The 13,725-nt window shown below is 43.8% G+C and overlaps 1 protein-coding gene across 4 annotated transcripts in view; it reads right to left on the reverse strand.

The window, feature by feature from the left end:
• The window catches only part of SCAPER (S-phase cyclin A associated protein in the ER), a 265,705-nt gene that overhangs the window by 174,772 nt on the left and 77,208 nt on the right, over nt 1-13,725 (reverse strand). For all 4 annotated transcript variants that reach the window (XM_053272259.1, XM_053272260.1, XM_053272257.1 and 1 more), the window contains 5 exons: nt 11,098-11,253; nt 9,181-9,323; nt 5,586-5,667; nt 1,780-1,932; nt 681-788 (listed from right to left, as the gene is read on the reverse strand). In XM_053272259.1, coding sequence (XP_053128234.1) covers nt 681-788; nt 1,780-1,932; nt 5,586-5,667; nt 9,181-9,323; nt 11,098-11,253 — 642 coding nt within the window. The remainder of the gene's footprint in view (nt 1-680; nt 789-1,779; nt 1,933-5,585; nt 5,668-9,180; nt 9,324-11,097; nt 11,254-13,725) is intronic.

Consider the following 13,725-nt stretch of genomic DNA (forward strand, 5'->3'; position numbering starts at 1 on the left):
GCCACATACTGAGTCAGACCACTGGTCCATCTAGCTTAGGATTGTCTACCCAGACTGGCAGCGGCTTCTCCAAGGTTGCAGGCAGGAGTCTCTCTCAGCCCCATCTTGGAGATGCTGCCAGGGAGGGAACTTGTTAACTTTGCTCAGTTAACACCTCACACTCATTCCCATATAGACCCTTCAGCCTCCCTACCCTACATATAATACTGCATTGCCATTCTCCAAAATATTCATTTAAAATATTTATAACCCTTCCCACCACAGCAATGCTGCTTGGGGCAGCTCACCAAATTTTATACTACAATATAAAAACTACTAAATCCAGGGCCTAGTTAAAACCAAATCCAAGAGTTTAAGGAGTCACCAGACAGAGGCTGTAGCCCAAACATTTAAAAGCCTCTCTGAAAAGACAGGTCTTCAAAGTTTTTTTTAAAAAAACAAACCAAGAGAGGGGGCACGTCAAAGCTCCTTGGGGTGGAGGGGGGAAGATATTCCAAACCGGGGGGCCAGAACCAAACATCCATCATCAATAAGTACTTTTTACCTAAAATGATTATTTTTCACCAATGGTTTTGAGGGTGTGTTCACATTTCTTTTGCCAAACATTATGATTTAGACAGCAGTGCACGTTAAAACTGGAGGGCAGGGGAAGTGGAGGGAGACACTCTCTTGGTACCTACCACTTCTTCATCGGAAAGCTCCCTTCCTTGGATGCTGCTGTTTTCTCGCACGGCTTGCTGGTGCTTTTTCCCTTTAATATGGCTAAAGAGATACACCTCTGAGGAAATCTGAAAAAGGGATCACGAGTGTCACGTTTCCTTTTGAATGCAAGTACCAGGCAGCTACTAACACGCTGTGTGCTACTTGTTACAAGCCAAGACCAAAAAAACCAACCCTAAAACTAGGACTTGTATCACCTACTATAATGAACAAAGGAAATTAATTTAAGCGATCTCGTATAAGAGAGAACATTATGCAATAACAATGCAGCCATGCTTAGTACCCTGCATCATATTTAAATATATCACATCACAGGGGTTCCAGATATTTCATGCACATTATCGCCTTCCCAAATAACAGTCCTGTTGACCAACATTATTATAGGTGGCCCTCCAAATTTGCGGATTCAATAACTGCGGTTTTGCTTATTCACGGGCCACCTGTCTGTATACCAATGTAGTTCTTAATGTAGTTTCACCTATTTGCAGTTGTCAAGCCTCCATGATGGCCAAAATTGCCCAGACACTCTTGGCCTCTTTCAGCTTCCCTGTGCGCCAGCTGGGAAGCAGGGAGAGTGGCCATTCAAACTTTAAACCTTCCCGTATATCCACTGATGGGCAGGGGAGATTTAAAATTTAAACAGCCACTCTCCCCACTTCTCAGCTGGTATGCACGGAAGCTGAAAGAGGAACACCAGGGTCTGGGACACTCTTTAAGTGTCCCAACCACCAGTGCAGCCTGAGTGCAGAACCTAACCCCATTTTGGGGTCAGGTTAAGCACTCCAATATTCACCATTTGAGGAACTTTCTGAGAATGTAACCCCTGAAATATTGCAGGGCTTCCTGTATTCCAACCTTACAGATGGGAGGTGGTCAGCTACTGAGTTCACAGCTGAGGTAAGATCTGAACCAAGAACTCCCCAGCTCACAGCTTAAGAGCTGCACAGTAGGGAGGGCTGGCATTTGTGCTGGATGGCACAACACTTGCATTTTTATCTTCACCACAAAAAGGCAGATCAAGCGTCTTGCTCACGTTTCCATTTGAATGATAAAGCTTACCAAGACATTGCACAAGGAGCATTGCTTCTTTCTCTCGTACGGTGTAAGTTTAGGTGCGTAGTCCGTATTTGCGTGTCTTCCGCTGCTCAGTTCGGCGGCTTTCTCTTTCCTCTGCTCTATTTGTTCCATGTGCCTCCGAATGCTCTCATCATGCTGAGTACAAAGTAGCAAATGATACGAATACGAATATGACGAATATTTATATACTGCTTTTCAAAAAAAGTTCCCATGGACAACTAAGTGCTTGAGTATTTTACTGTAGTAGCCTGCTAGGAATATCTATGGCTCCTAAGTGCAGTGGTCGTGGCCAAAAAACAGGTCCTTCAACACTGGAAAGTAACCATCTCACAGTTTAGTGAACAGTCTTTCTGATCTAACAGCAGAGAAAGAGCAACTTTTAACAGACCATAGAAGCCAGAGGCAGCTGAAGATCTCTCTGTGCCCGAGGTAGGGCTCCCCTTTTGTATGAACATAAGAACAGCCCTGTTGGATCAGGCCCAAGGCCTATCTAGCCCAGCATCCTGTTTCATACAGTGGCCCACCAGATGCCTCTTAGAAGCCCTCAAGCAAGAACCAAGGGCACACACCCCTCTCCTGCTGTTGCTCCCCTGCAACTTTTATTTAGAGGCATCTTGCCTCTGAGGCTGGAAGTATTCTAAGCCACCAGACTAGTAGCCACTGATAGACCTGTCCTCCATGAATTTGACCAAGCTCCTTTTAAAGCCATTCAAGCTAGTGGCCATCACCACATCCCACAGCAGAGAATTCTATCGATTAATTATGCACTATGTGAAAAAGTACTTCTTTTTGTCGATCTTAAATATCCTGGCCTTAAGTTTCATGGGATGACTCCTGGTTCTAGTGAGAGAGGGAGAAAAACTTCACTCTCTCTACTCTATGCATAATTTTATACTCCTCTATCATGTCTCCCCCTGTAGTCACCGCTTTTCAAAATTAAAAAGCCCCAGATGCTGTAGCCTTGCCTCTTAAGGAAGGTGCTCCAGGTCCCTGATTAGCTGGGTTGCCCTTTTCTGCACATTTTCCAATTCTATAATGTCCTTCTTAAGGTATGGTGACCAGAACTGCAAACGTGGATGCACCATAGTTTTGTGTAAGGGCATTATAAGATTGTGTAAGGGCATTATAAGGGCATTATAAGATTATAAGTTTTGTGTAAGGGCATTATAAGATTAGTATTTTTATTTTCAATCCCCTTCCTAATGATCCCTAGCATGGAATTAGCCTTTTTCGAGCTGCTGTACACTGATTTCAACGAGCTGTCCACCACGACCCCAAGATCTGGTCAGTCACTGACAGCTCAGACCTCATCAGTGTATATGTGAAGCTGGATATTTTTGCCCCAATATACATCACTTTATGCTTCCTTACAATGAACTGCATTTGCCATTTTGTCACCCACTCATCCAGTTTGGAGAGATCCTTTTGGAGCTCCTCACAATCTGTAGTGGATTTCACTACCTGAAAGAGTTTTGTGTCATCTGCAAATGTGGCCACTTCCTGCTTACCCCAACTTCTAGATAATTTATGTACAAGTTAAAGAGCACTGATCCCAGTACAGATCCCTGGGGGACCCCACTTCCTACTTCCCTCCATTGTGAAAATTGTCCATTGATTCCTACCCTCGGTTTCCTGTCCTTCTACCAGTTACTAATCCACACATGAACATGTCCCCTTAATCCATGACTGCTAAGTTTACTCAAGACCCTTTTGTGGGGAACTTTGTCAAAAGCTTTTTGGCAGCCCAGGTATACTATGTCAACCAGATCACCTTTATCCACATGCCTTTTGACACTCCAAAAGTTTAGTGAGTAACTCCAAAAGGTTAGTGAGGCAAGACTTGCCCTTGCAGAAGCCATGCTGGTTCTCCTTCAGCAAGGCCCATTCTTCTACCTAGCAGGCTAAATTTGGCTTCCAGGACCTTCCAACTACATTTCCCAACATCAACGGTGCCAACATGCACCATGACAGCTGACTGGTCCCCAGCACTGCCTAACAGCCTACCAAGACTCTGCGTGGCGTCCGCAACCTTGGTACCAGGCAAGCAAGTCACTGTGTGGTCTACATGCAGGTCATGAACTCATCTTTCTGTGCCCCTAACGAGCAAGTCACCCACTACTAGGGGACCCCCAATCTCCTCTGTGTGAGAGATATGAGTGCATCACCCAAGCAAGGGGTCCCTTCTATGGGAGCATTCCCCTCTCCCTCAGACTGATGTCTTCCTTCTCTGAGACCTTCATTCTTCATGACAGCAAAGGAACTGTCAGCCTGGGAGTGGGAAGCCTCCATCACATCCCTGAGGGACTCATCCATATACCTCTCTGCCTTCCTGAGTTTTTCCAGGACAGCCACCTTGGCTTCAAGGAAATGAATTTGTTCGCAGAGAGCTAGGAGCTCTTCGCACTAAGCTCACACCCACGACTTCTGCCCCTCAGACAGATAGTCATACATGCAACTCTCCGAGCAATATAATGGGAAGCACCCTCTCCTAGGCTGCCATTCTACCTTCATAACTGGTTTTATTGGCTGTCTAGAATATATAGAGCTTGTTTACCTGAAAGCTAGGTCTTATTAAAATTAAAGGTTTTAAGCTCTGTCCTCCAAGAAAATTACAAAGTAGGGTGGTACTCACCTTTTCCTCGTGCTGGGTGTCTCCTTAATGAAAAAGGGGAACTGCTTGTGTGCATCTCCACACACTTCCCCACTAAACTCCACACAAAACTCCTTTGATATCTATCAGCAAACTCCTGTTCACAAATCTCCAGGTAGCAAAGCTCCTCTGGTCTGAACCTTGTCTTCTCAAGAGCTGCTTCCAAAATGATCCACCTCAGGAATGTGGCCCTTTCCATAAGTTGTGTGACTCACCTGCAGCTAATCCCCAGCCACTGTCTCTCTAGGCACAAATGAAACTGAAATGCCAATGTCAAAAACAAGCCCCTGGCCAGTCAAATACTAGCCCTAACCAACTTACCCTGTCCTTTCCGCCTTGGTTATATTTGTTTATTTATTTATTTGCTTGCTTGCTTCTTTAGGAAAGTTTTCTGCTGCTCCTGGACTGAGCCTTGTCTTCTCAACAGCTGCTTCCAAACTGTATGCCCCTTCTCCCCACTCTTTATTTTTAAAGGGTGCGGGGAGCAGGAGGTCATCTTGCCACCTCGCTTGTGCCCCAATGATCTGCTACCTGAAACGACTGCACCTCATGTAAGGGCCACCTCTGGGAGAAACTAGGATAGTTCCAAGAAATATGGAAAACAATGTTCTGCAGGCACCATCTTCTGCATCGGGATGTGCATGAACCTGTTCGGTTCGAACACTGGCCGGTTCAAACGTTCGGCGGGGGTGGGGGTCAGACTTTAAGGGTGGGTGAGGGTGCACTTACCCCTCCCCGCCACCAGTGCTCAGTTCCTGTAAAATCTTTTGGCGCGACAACATACTTCCCTGCCACCCCTTCCTCTCTTCGGCCAGAAGTACTGAGCGCGTGTGCGCACATCAGATGGACTCGCACGTGATTGCAATGTGTGTGTGCATGCTTGGTACTTCCGGCTGAAGAGGGGAAGGGGTGGCAGGGAGGAAAAGCGGGGGAGAGGGTTGTGCACCCTCCCCCGCTCTTAAAGTCTGACCACCCCCACCCCACCCCTGTGAACCACCCCTGCCCAGTTCCATGCACATACCTACTTCTGCATGTAGCAAACTGACCTGGATTGCCCTGACATAACTTTGATAAATAAAACATACTGAAGAAAACAGTAGGAATGTCTTAAAAACAACAAACTATTTTCAGGCTTTACCTTCAACTGGATCTTCTTCTGCAGTTCCTCCATGGCCTCCTGTTGAGCTGCCGTCAGAGCAGCCAGCCTCTCTTCTCGATCTCTACAAGAGCAAGAGGGTTCATGTTAACAGTGGAGAAAGAGACAGAGAATATATTCGCACCAGTTCTAAGTTCCTGTCAATGGCATGGGAGGAACTATGCTCATAAAGAAACACGTAGGATGAAGGAGGGCCAAGACACACCTACATGGTTTCTACTCAGGCCACAGCTTTTATTGACAACATTCTAAATAGGGAAGAAACAGGAACTCAAGCATAGTAGAAGCAACATGAATAGGATAAATAAAAGAGGCAGACCACTACAGCTGCAGCTCAGTGGTAGAGCATCTGCTTTGCATGCAGACGGTCCTAGGTTCAAACCCTGGCATCTCTAGGTAAGGTTCAGAACAGCCCTGCTGGATCAGGCCCAAGGTCTATCTACCCCAGCATCCTGTTTCACACAGTGGCCCCCAAGATGCCTCTGGGGAGCCCACAGGCAGGAGGTGAGGGTGTGCCTTCTCTCTTGCAGTTGCTCCCCTGCAACTGGTATTGAGAGGCATCCTGCCTCTGAAACTGGAGGCGGTCTATAGCCACCAGAATAGTAGCCATTGATAGACCATTCCTCCATGAATTTGTCTAAGCCCTGCTTTAAGCCATCCAAGCTGGTGGCCATCACGACATCCCATGGCAGAGAATTCCATAGATTAACTATGTACTGTATGAAAGAGTACTTACTCTTGTTGGTCCTAAATTTCCCAAACTTCAGTTTCATGGGATGACCCCTGGTTCTAGTGTTGTAAGAGAGGGAGAACAATCTCTCTTTGTCCACTCTCTCTGCTCCATGCATAATTTTATACACCTTGATCATGTCTCCCCATAGTCACCTCTTTTCCAAACGAAAGAGCCCCAAATGCTCTGGGCTTGCCTCATAAGGAAGGTTCTCCTTAGGGTTGGGAAAGACTCCTGCCTAAAACCTTGGAGAAACTGCTGCCAGTCAGTGAAGACCAGGGATTCTCAACATTTGGTCCCCTGACGTTATTGGACTTCAGTCCCCATAATCCCCAGCCCCGGTGGCCTTTGGCTGGGGATTCTGGGAGCTTAAGTCCAATAACATCTGGGGACCCAACACTGAGAATCCCTGGTGTAGACAATATTCAGCGAGATGGGCCAATAGCCTGACTCAGTAGAAGGCAGCTTCCTATGCTCCTTAGCCCCTCCCAGCCACAAGAACGAACTGGGTCCTGCGACTAGAACCCATGGGTTGGAATTACAAGGAAGGATGGAGCCCTCAAAGTCAGGGGAGAGATCTCTGAATTTGATCACAGCGGCATGCTGGCAGAGGGGGGTCTTTAGTCTCTCATTGTGCCATTTTACCAATCAGAACTGCCACCCCATCACCAGCTGTTTGCCCTGCAGGGAAAGCAATACAGATGCCTCCCCTCCTCACCCCAGCCCACAAGGGCAAACAGTAGTTGGAGAGGGGGGAAATCTGATATGAAATCTGATATGAAAAACAGCACAGAAAACTGAGCATTGGGGGGCATCATGCACAAGCTGGCTTACGTTTATGCAAGCTCTTTAAAAAAAAAAAGCAGCTTCATAAAAAATATTCCTGGTGGGGGAACGAGAGCAACACTTGGCTTATACACGTACTTATCCATAAAATATCATAATAAGACAGAACGCTTGCTTTTAAAGGGCCATGTGCTTTATGATCAGGCACACTTCTTACTAAGCGAGGCTCAGTTGAGATAATGCTTTATAAGTTAATTTCACAGTAAATGGAATCAGAGTCATTTCTGCTGCATCTGGATGCAAGAGGAGCACATAAACATCCAGCCAGTTTGGAAATCTGATTCTTCGGAGTCATAAGAACATTTTAAACAGCAAGTTTAAAATGTAATGTGTTGGCTGCAAATGAAGCAAAACTGTAGGAAGGCAATCTGAAAGAACAAAACTAATACAAAAAATATGACCACGACAAATATTTATATACCGCTTTTCAACAAATGGTCCCAAAGCGGTTTGAATAGATACAAATAAATAAATAAAATGGCTCCCTGTTCCCAAAGGGTTCACAAAGAAACAAGACAGACACTGGAGGCATGCTGTGCTTGGGATGGATGCGGCCAGTTGCTCTCCCCCTTGCTCAATAAAGAGAATCACCACTTTTAAAAGGTGCCTCTTTGCTCAGTTAGCAGGGGACAGGGGATTGTCAACTGAGATAATCCTTTAAGGAGGGGGGTGGGGAAACCTCATGATCATGGGATTTACTTTTCTCATTACCAGAGTCCAAGGAACAACCAAATAATTGGTCCCCAAAAATGAGAGCTCAGGAGGGAAACTAACTCACACTACCTGCTGCACCTCATACACTGGAGAGACCTATGTTAACACACACACCTGAGCTATGACACAACATTTTTTTCTTCTGGTATCATGAGAACATTATGAGCAAGTCAAGTCTGTTAGTGTGAATTTGCTCCTTTAATCAGGGTGGATTTGATTTAAATCAAACTGATTTAAATCACGATTTAAATCACGATTTAAATCACGATTTAAATCACGATTTAAATCACTAGCAGGGTGGATAAAAATCAAAAAAATCCAATTTAAATAAAAAAAATCAGATTTTTTTGATTTAAATCGGATTTTTTTAATTTAAATTGGATTTTTTTGATTTAAATTGGATTTTTTTAAATTTAAATCGGATTTTTTTTATTTAAATTGGATTTTTTTGATTTTTATCCACCCTGCTAGTGATTTAAATCGTGATTTAAATCAGTTTGATTTAAATCAAATCCACCCTGCCTTTAATTCATTTTAGACAGAACCAGCCTCTTGCAAATCTTATCTTATGTTACACTTCTAGGCTCTTCTCTTCTTCATCTCAAATGGACATGAAACATCTGCACGGAATCTTAAAATTCTCTCACCTTATTTTCATCCTATCTTTCACAAAGAACCATTTTATCCCCTTTGCTCATTGCAAACATTCACACAACCCTCTTGCATTCACACTGCTTTGCAACTACTGTTGAACAGAACAGTGAATAAAACTCAGTGTAGGACATGAAATTAGCACCGTTGTTTTTTATATGACTGGCTAGAGGTGCACATATCAGGCAGTATATATAAATATAAATAAATATACGAATATGATGAATATTTACATACCACTTTTCAACAAAAGTTCCCAAAGTGGTTTACATAGATAGATAGACAGATAGACAGACAGACAGATAGATATAGGCTAGAATAAATTATCAGAGATAAAATATCATGGGAGAAAATAAATTTATGTCCTATTTTCCAGTAAAATACTGTATAATCAAAAGGGACTTACAAAAGGTAAAGCACTTCAAGGACGGGGAATCTCCATATTTCATCAGGATTAAATTACAGTTGATATTTTCCAAAAAACAAGAAGCCAAAAGCTGCTGTCCTTGACCATGATCTTAAGGACTGATCATGGAAGTTGGACTAGAAGACCTTCAAGGTCCCTTCCAACTTTCAGATTCTATGATCTACAGAAGTACTCAACCGAGGAAAGTCTGAGTGAATCAAAAGAGCTACCTGGCCCGCTCCCGAGCTGCGTCTTCCCTGGCTCTCTCTTTTTCCTGCCTCTGCTGCTCGATCCGAGCTTCCTGTTCTTTTCTTTTCATTAGCAGCTCTTCGACCCGAGCTTGGCGCTCCGCTTCCAAAGCTCTTTTACGTTCCTAGAGAAGAAGCATTTCAGGGTTTGGGGTGGCTTTTTTTTAAACTTAAAGTCAAACATTAGCATGAGAAGGAGGTAATGTTAACATTCCCAGCAACTTGCCTCTGGTGTGTGGATACTGCCTAAGCTTGAGTGCTCCCTCGGATCTTGATAGTGATGTGCACAAGACCAGTTTCCCTGGCTTGGGTTGGACGGGTCTGGTTTTGCCCCCATTCAGACCAGGACCCGTTTCGGTTTGGAGCCCTAGAGGAAAGCAGAATCTGGTGAGGATCCCCCTTTAGGGAAAGGGGCAGCAGGAGTGGGGAGCTTCTAAAAGTACTTTAAAAGAGTCATAAATGTAAAGGAAAGTACTCACACAAATGAGCAGTGCGCATGCACACAGGTTTAAAAAAAAATGGCCTCCATGCACATGCAGAGGCCCTAACCAGGCCCAAGCCAGCCCTGGACATGGGGTGGCAGCCAGGAGAGCTGCCTCTGCCAGCCATGGTGAGTACTTTCCTTTACATTTCTGACTCTTTTCAAGTACTTTTAGAAGGCCCCCGCTCATGCTGCCCCTTTTAGCATCCTCACTGGATTCCCCTTTGCCAGGAGGGCTCCAAACCGTCCCAACTGAACCTGAACCGGCCCAGGTTTGGTTCAAGGCAGAGCCACTCGAATTCAAATTTGAGCCAATTAGCACATCCCTAGACCTTGACACCTGTAAAGTCTAAACTACAAACCTACCTTTGGCCAGTTGATCCTTATTTATGGCTTCGGAATGCAGCCCTTGACTGTCATGGACCACATATCTGCTTCTGACCCACCTTAATTGGCTCTTCTGGGTACCAGAACTTGACTGCCCAGAGCCTGACCTTGCAGAGGCCCAACACAGATCATATAGTCCATGTGCCAGGCCCACACATTTTGGCCACTGGCACTATCATATGAACAAATGCTCATAGTGATTTTTGACAACATCTACCCCTCTAGAGATGGAAAAAAGGTGATAGCATAGTTGCACTTACAACTTCCTCTGTTGTCATCACCTCTTCTTTATCCCCATCCCAAAATGATTAGGGTAAAATTGGAGTCATTTTTGCACAGAAAAAAGGGTTAAAGTACCAATGAATACATTGTTGTACTCTCTCCATGGAGTAATCTTTGAAAAACATTTCTGCCCATTTTCATTTCTATTCCTGTGACAACATCAATTAAATTTTATAGTGGTTTTTGGTTTTTCCAAATGTTTAAAAGAGTTAAAAAGACATTTGCAGCTGTGGCAACCGAAGGTCACAACAGTCTTGCGATGCTATAACCTATTTTCAATCTCTAGTGGGGTGGACCTTGTCAAAAATTACAATGAGCATTTGTCCCCCACCCCCACCCCAAAATGGTACTGATCACCCAGTTGGCTCCCTGTACTAATGAAACAATAACCTGGACCAGAGACCAGATAGAGGGCTTTGGGAAACCTCTTGTCATGGTGTAAATCCACAACAGTCTCTCTGTAGTTTGAAAAAAGCTTTATAGAACTGGATACTTATGTAAGCATGACCAAGTGAAACTGTGTACTAGAGAATATTCTCAATTTTTTATCATCATGGAAAGCTGAGAAAGTTGCTGGCCTACTATCTTTTTTATCACTTGAAACCAATGCTGCTAAAGTCACTGTTACTCCATAGTTGCATGAACTACAATTTCTATTATCTGCACGTAGCATACACGAGCAAAACAAAGCTATTGAAGGCAATTTTGATCTGACAATTAATTGTCACTTTTGTAAAGTCAGGTTCTACCTGGACAGCTTCGTCGCGGGCTTGCTTCTCCTCCTGCCTGCGCTGGCGCTCTTCCTGCAGTTCATTCAGCCTTTGTTCATACTCCTTTAGTTTGGACAAGACATCGTGTCGTTTATTCTGGGCTTCTAGAGTGTTTATAAATGCAATTTCATTTACCTGCAATTAAACCAAAGTCTGAATATGAAAAATTGACAGATAAAAGAGCAACATTAGAAATAAAAAACCTTCTGGAAAACTATATATCAATCAAAAGCTCACAGCCAGAAAACTGGCCGGTCATATCAAGTCAAAATGTGAAACTGCCTCAGTTCCCAGTGTTCTCCGTTCTCTTCCTCAAGCCTCTTCCTGCAAGTCCATCAAACAGTAGAGGAGGAGAAAAGAGGCCTTGAAGAATATATCAAGGACAGTGAAGAAGATGCACTTCAAATGGTCAATAACGAGAAACTATTCAACACAAATGAAACAAAGCAGGCCTACAAGAAAGAACCAAGCAGAAAAATGGAAAAATAAGGCACTGCATGGTCAATATTTGCACAATATAACTGGAAAATCAAACATCACCAAGACCTGGCAATGGCTTAAGAATGGCAACTTGAAGAAAGAAACAGAGGGTCTAATACTAGCTGCACAAGAACAGGCACTAAGAACAAATGCAATAAGAGCAAAAGTCAAAAAGTCAACAACAAACAGCAAGTGCCGCCTTTGTAAAGAAGCAGATGAAACCGTGGACCACCTAATCAGCTGTAGTAAAAGGATCGCACAGACTGACAACAAACAAAGGCATGACAAGGTAGCAGGGATGATACACTGGAACATCTTCAAAAAATACAAGCTACCTATAGCCAAAGATCAGTGGGACCATAAAATTGAAAAGGTTGTAGAAAATGAAGATGTAAAAATATTATGGGACTTCCGACTACAAACAGACAAACATCTGCAACACAATACACCAGATATAACTGTAGTTGAGAAGAAAGAAAAACAAGTTAAAATAAGCAACACAGCAACACCAGGGGATAGCAGAACCGAAGAAAAAGAAATAGAAAAAATCACCAAATACAAAGATCTACAAATTGAAATTGAAAGGCTGTGGCAGAAAAAGACGAAAGTAATCCCAGTGGTAATTGGCACCCTAGGTGCAATTCCAAAACAACTTGAAGAGCACCTCAACACCATAGGGGCCACAGAAATCACCATCGGCCAATTACAGAAAGCAACTTTACTGGGAACAAACAGCCTATATTCTGCGACAATATCTATAACAGCAGCAGCAACATTGACAATAAAATTCAGCCATCCCAGGGAAGGAATCAATGTCTGGATAAAACAAACCAGTCAATAACACCTGTCTGACTGTGTAAACAATAATAATAATATTTATTAGTGAGTTAAGTTGGTTACATGTATATCCCACTCTTCCCGAAAGGCTCAGAGCATTTAAAGCATTCATTAGAATTAATAATCCGGTCCCAAAAGGGCTCATAGTCTTATGATTATGAATACGATGTACAGATCTGTGTGCACTCCCACGCTAAAGCATTTTGAAATTCTGCACCAAGACTCAGTAAGTAAGTAAAAAGTTTATTGTCATGACCACAGGTCACAGCATAAACATTACATAAAAGAGGACAAGAAAGAACTCCGCATCCCATAGAATGACTTTAACAACCCACTTAAACTAAAACCAATGCTACAATTTCGGACAGAACCTGGCAGCTATAAATTTCTTTCTAAGTTTAAAAGAAAGGAAAGCCAAAGTGGCAACTTGTCAACTGACTTATGGAAACACATTGGCAAGAAGCCAAACATTCCTCATCCGTACCCTTACATTTATCTATAATCTGTCCCAGCATTTCCTCCCCTGATCACATCATAGATGGGACAGTGTAAAATATAGTGGATAATATCCTCCCCTTGGCCAGCGCCACAGGGGCGCTGTTCCACTGGAAGTTTGCAGAATCTCCCTTCAAGATATGACGTGGCCCGCAGTGCTCCCTCTAAGGCGTCAGCACATGCACGCACTCAGAAGTTTTCTGATGTCCGCTCAGTTAATTTTACATCCCACTCAGGTAGAATCAGGAAGGCCCCACTCTGAACGCATGTGCGCACACACTGCCTTGATACTGCCGCCCAGAACAAAACTCATTCTGTACAGAGACGAAAAAATTACAGGGACCACTGGCCATAGGCATAGTCTGGAGGCGTAACATTGCGAAAGCCTCTCTCAGTGGTGCACAGGTAACGTTATGGTGACATTAGCCGGGTACTGTGAGAAGCTTCTGTGCCTCTTATAATAGCGGAACCAAAGTGAGAACTTTGAAGTCTGCCCTGCAGGAGCATCTCTCTGGTATCCCGCTCAAGGAGCTGATTTCTAATATTTTTTTCTGCTCCAAGATCTGAGTTCCTCCACCAGAGGCAGGGAGTTACTTCTGCAGTTACTGTAGTATCTTTAGCATGCACTTTACAATGGAGGGATCTAGGAACTTAGGCAGGCTAAAACTGCTGTACATGACTTTTGCAGAGCAGCTGCTATAACTGGTTTGACTGTCAGAGGAACATCTTCGTAAATTCACAGTATGGGTGAAAAGAACAGACTACCCACCCCCGCCAACACCCACTTATTCATTT

Source organism: Hemicordylus capensis, chromosome 10 (genome assembly GCF_027244095.1).
Source record: "Hemicordylus capensis ecotype Gifberg chromosome 10, rHemCap1.1.pri, whole genome shotgun sequence".
In the NCBI taxonomy this organism is placed as follows: domain Eukaryota; kingdom Metazoa; phylum Chordata; class Lepidosauria; order Squamata; family Cordylidae; genus Hemicordylus; species Hemicordylus capensis.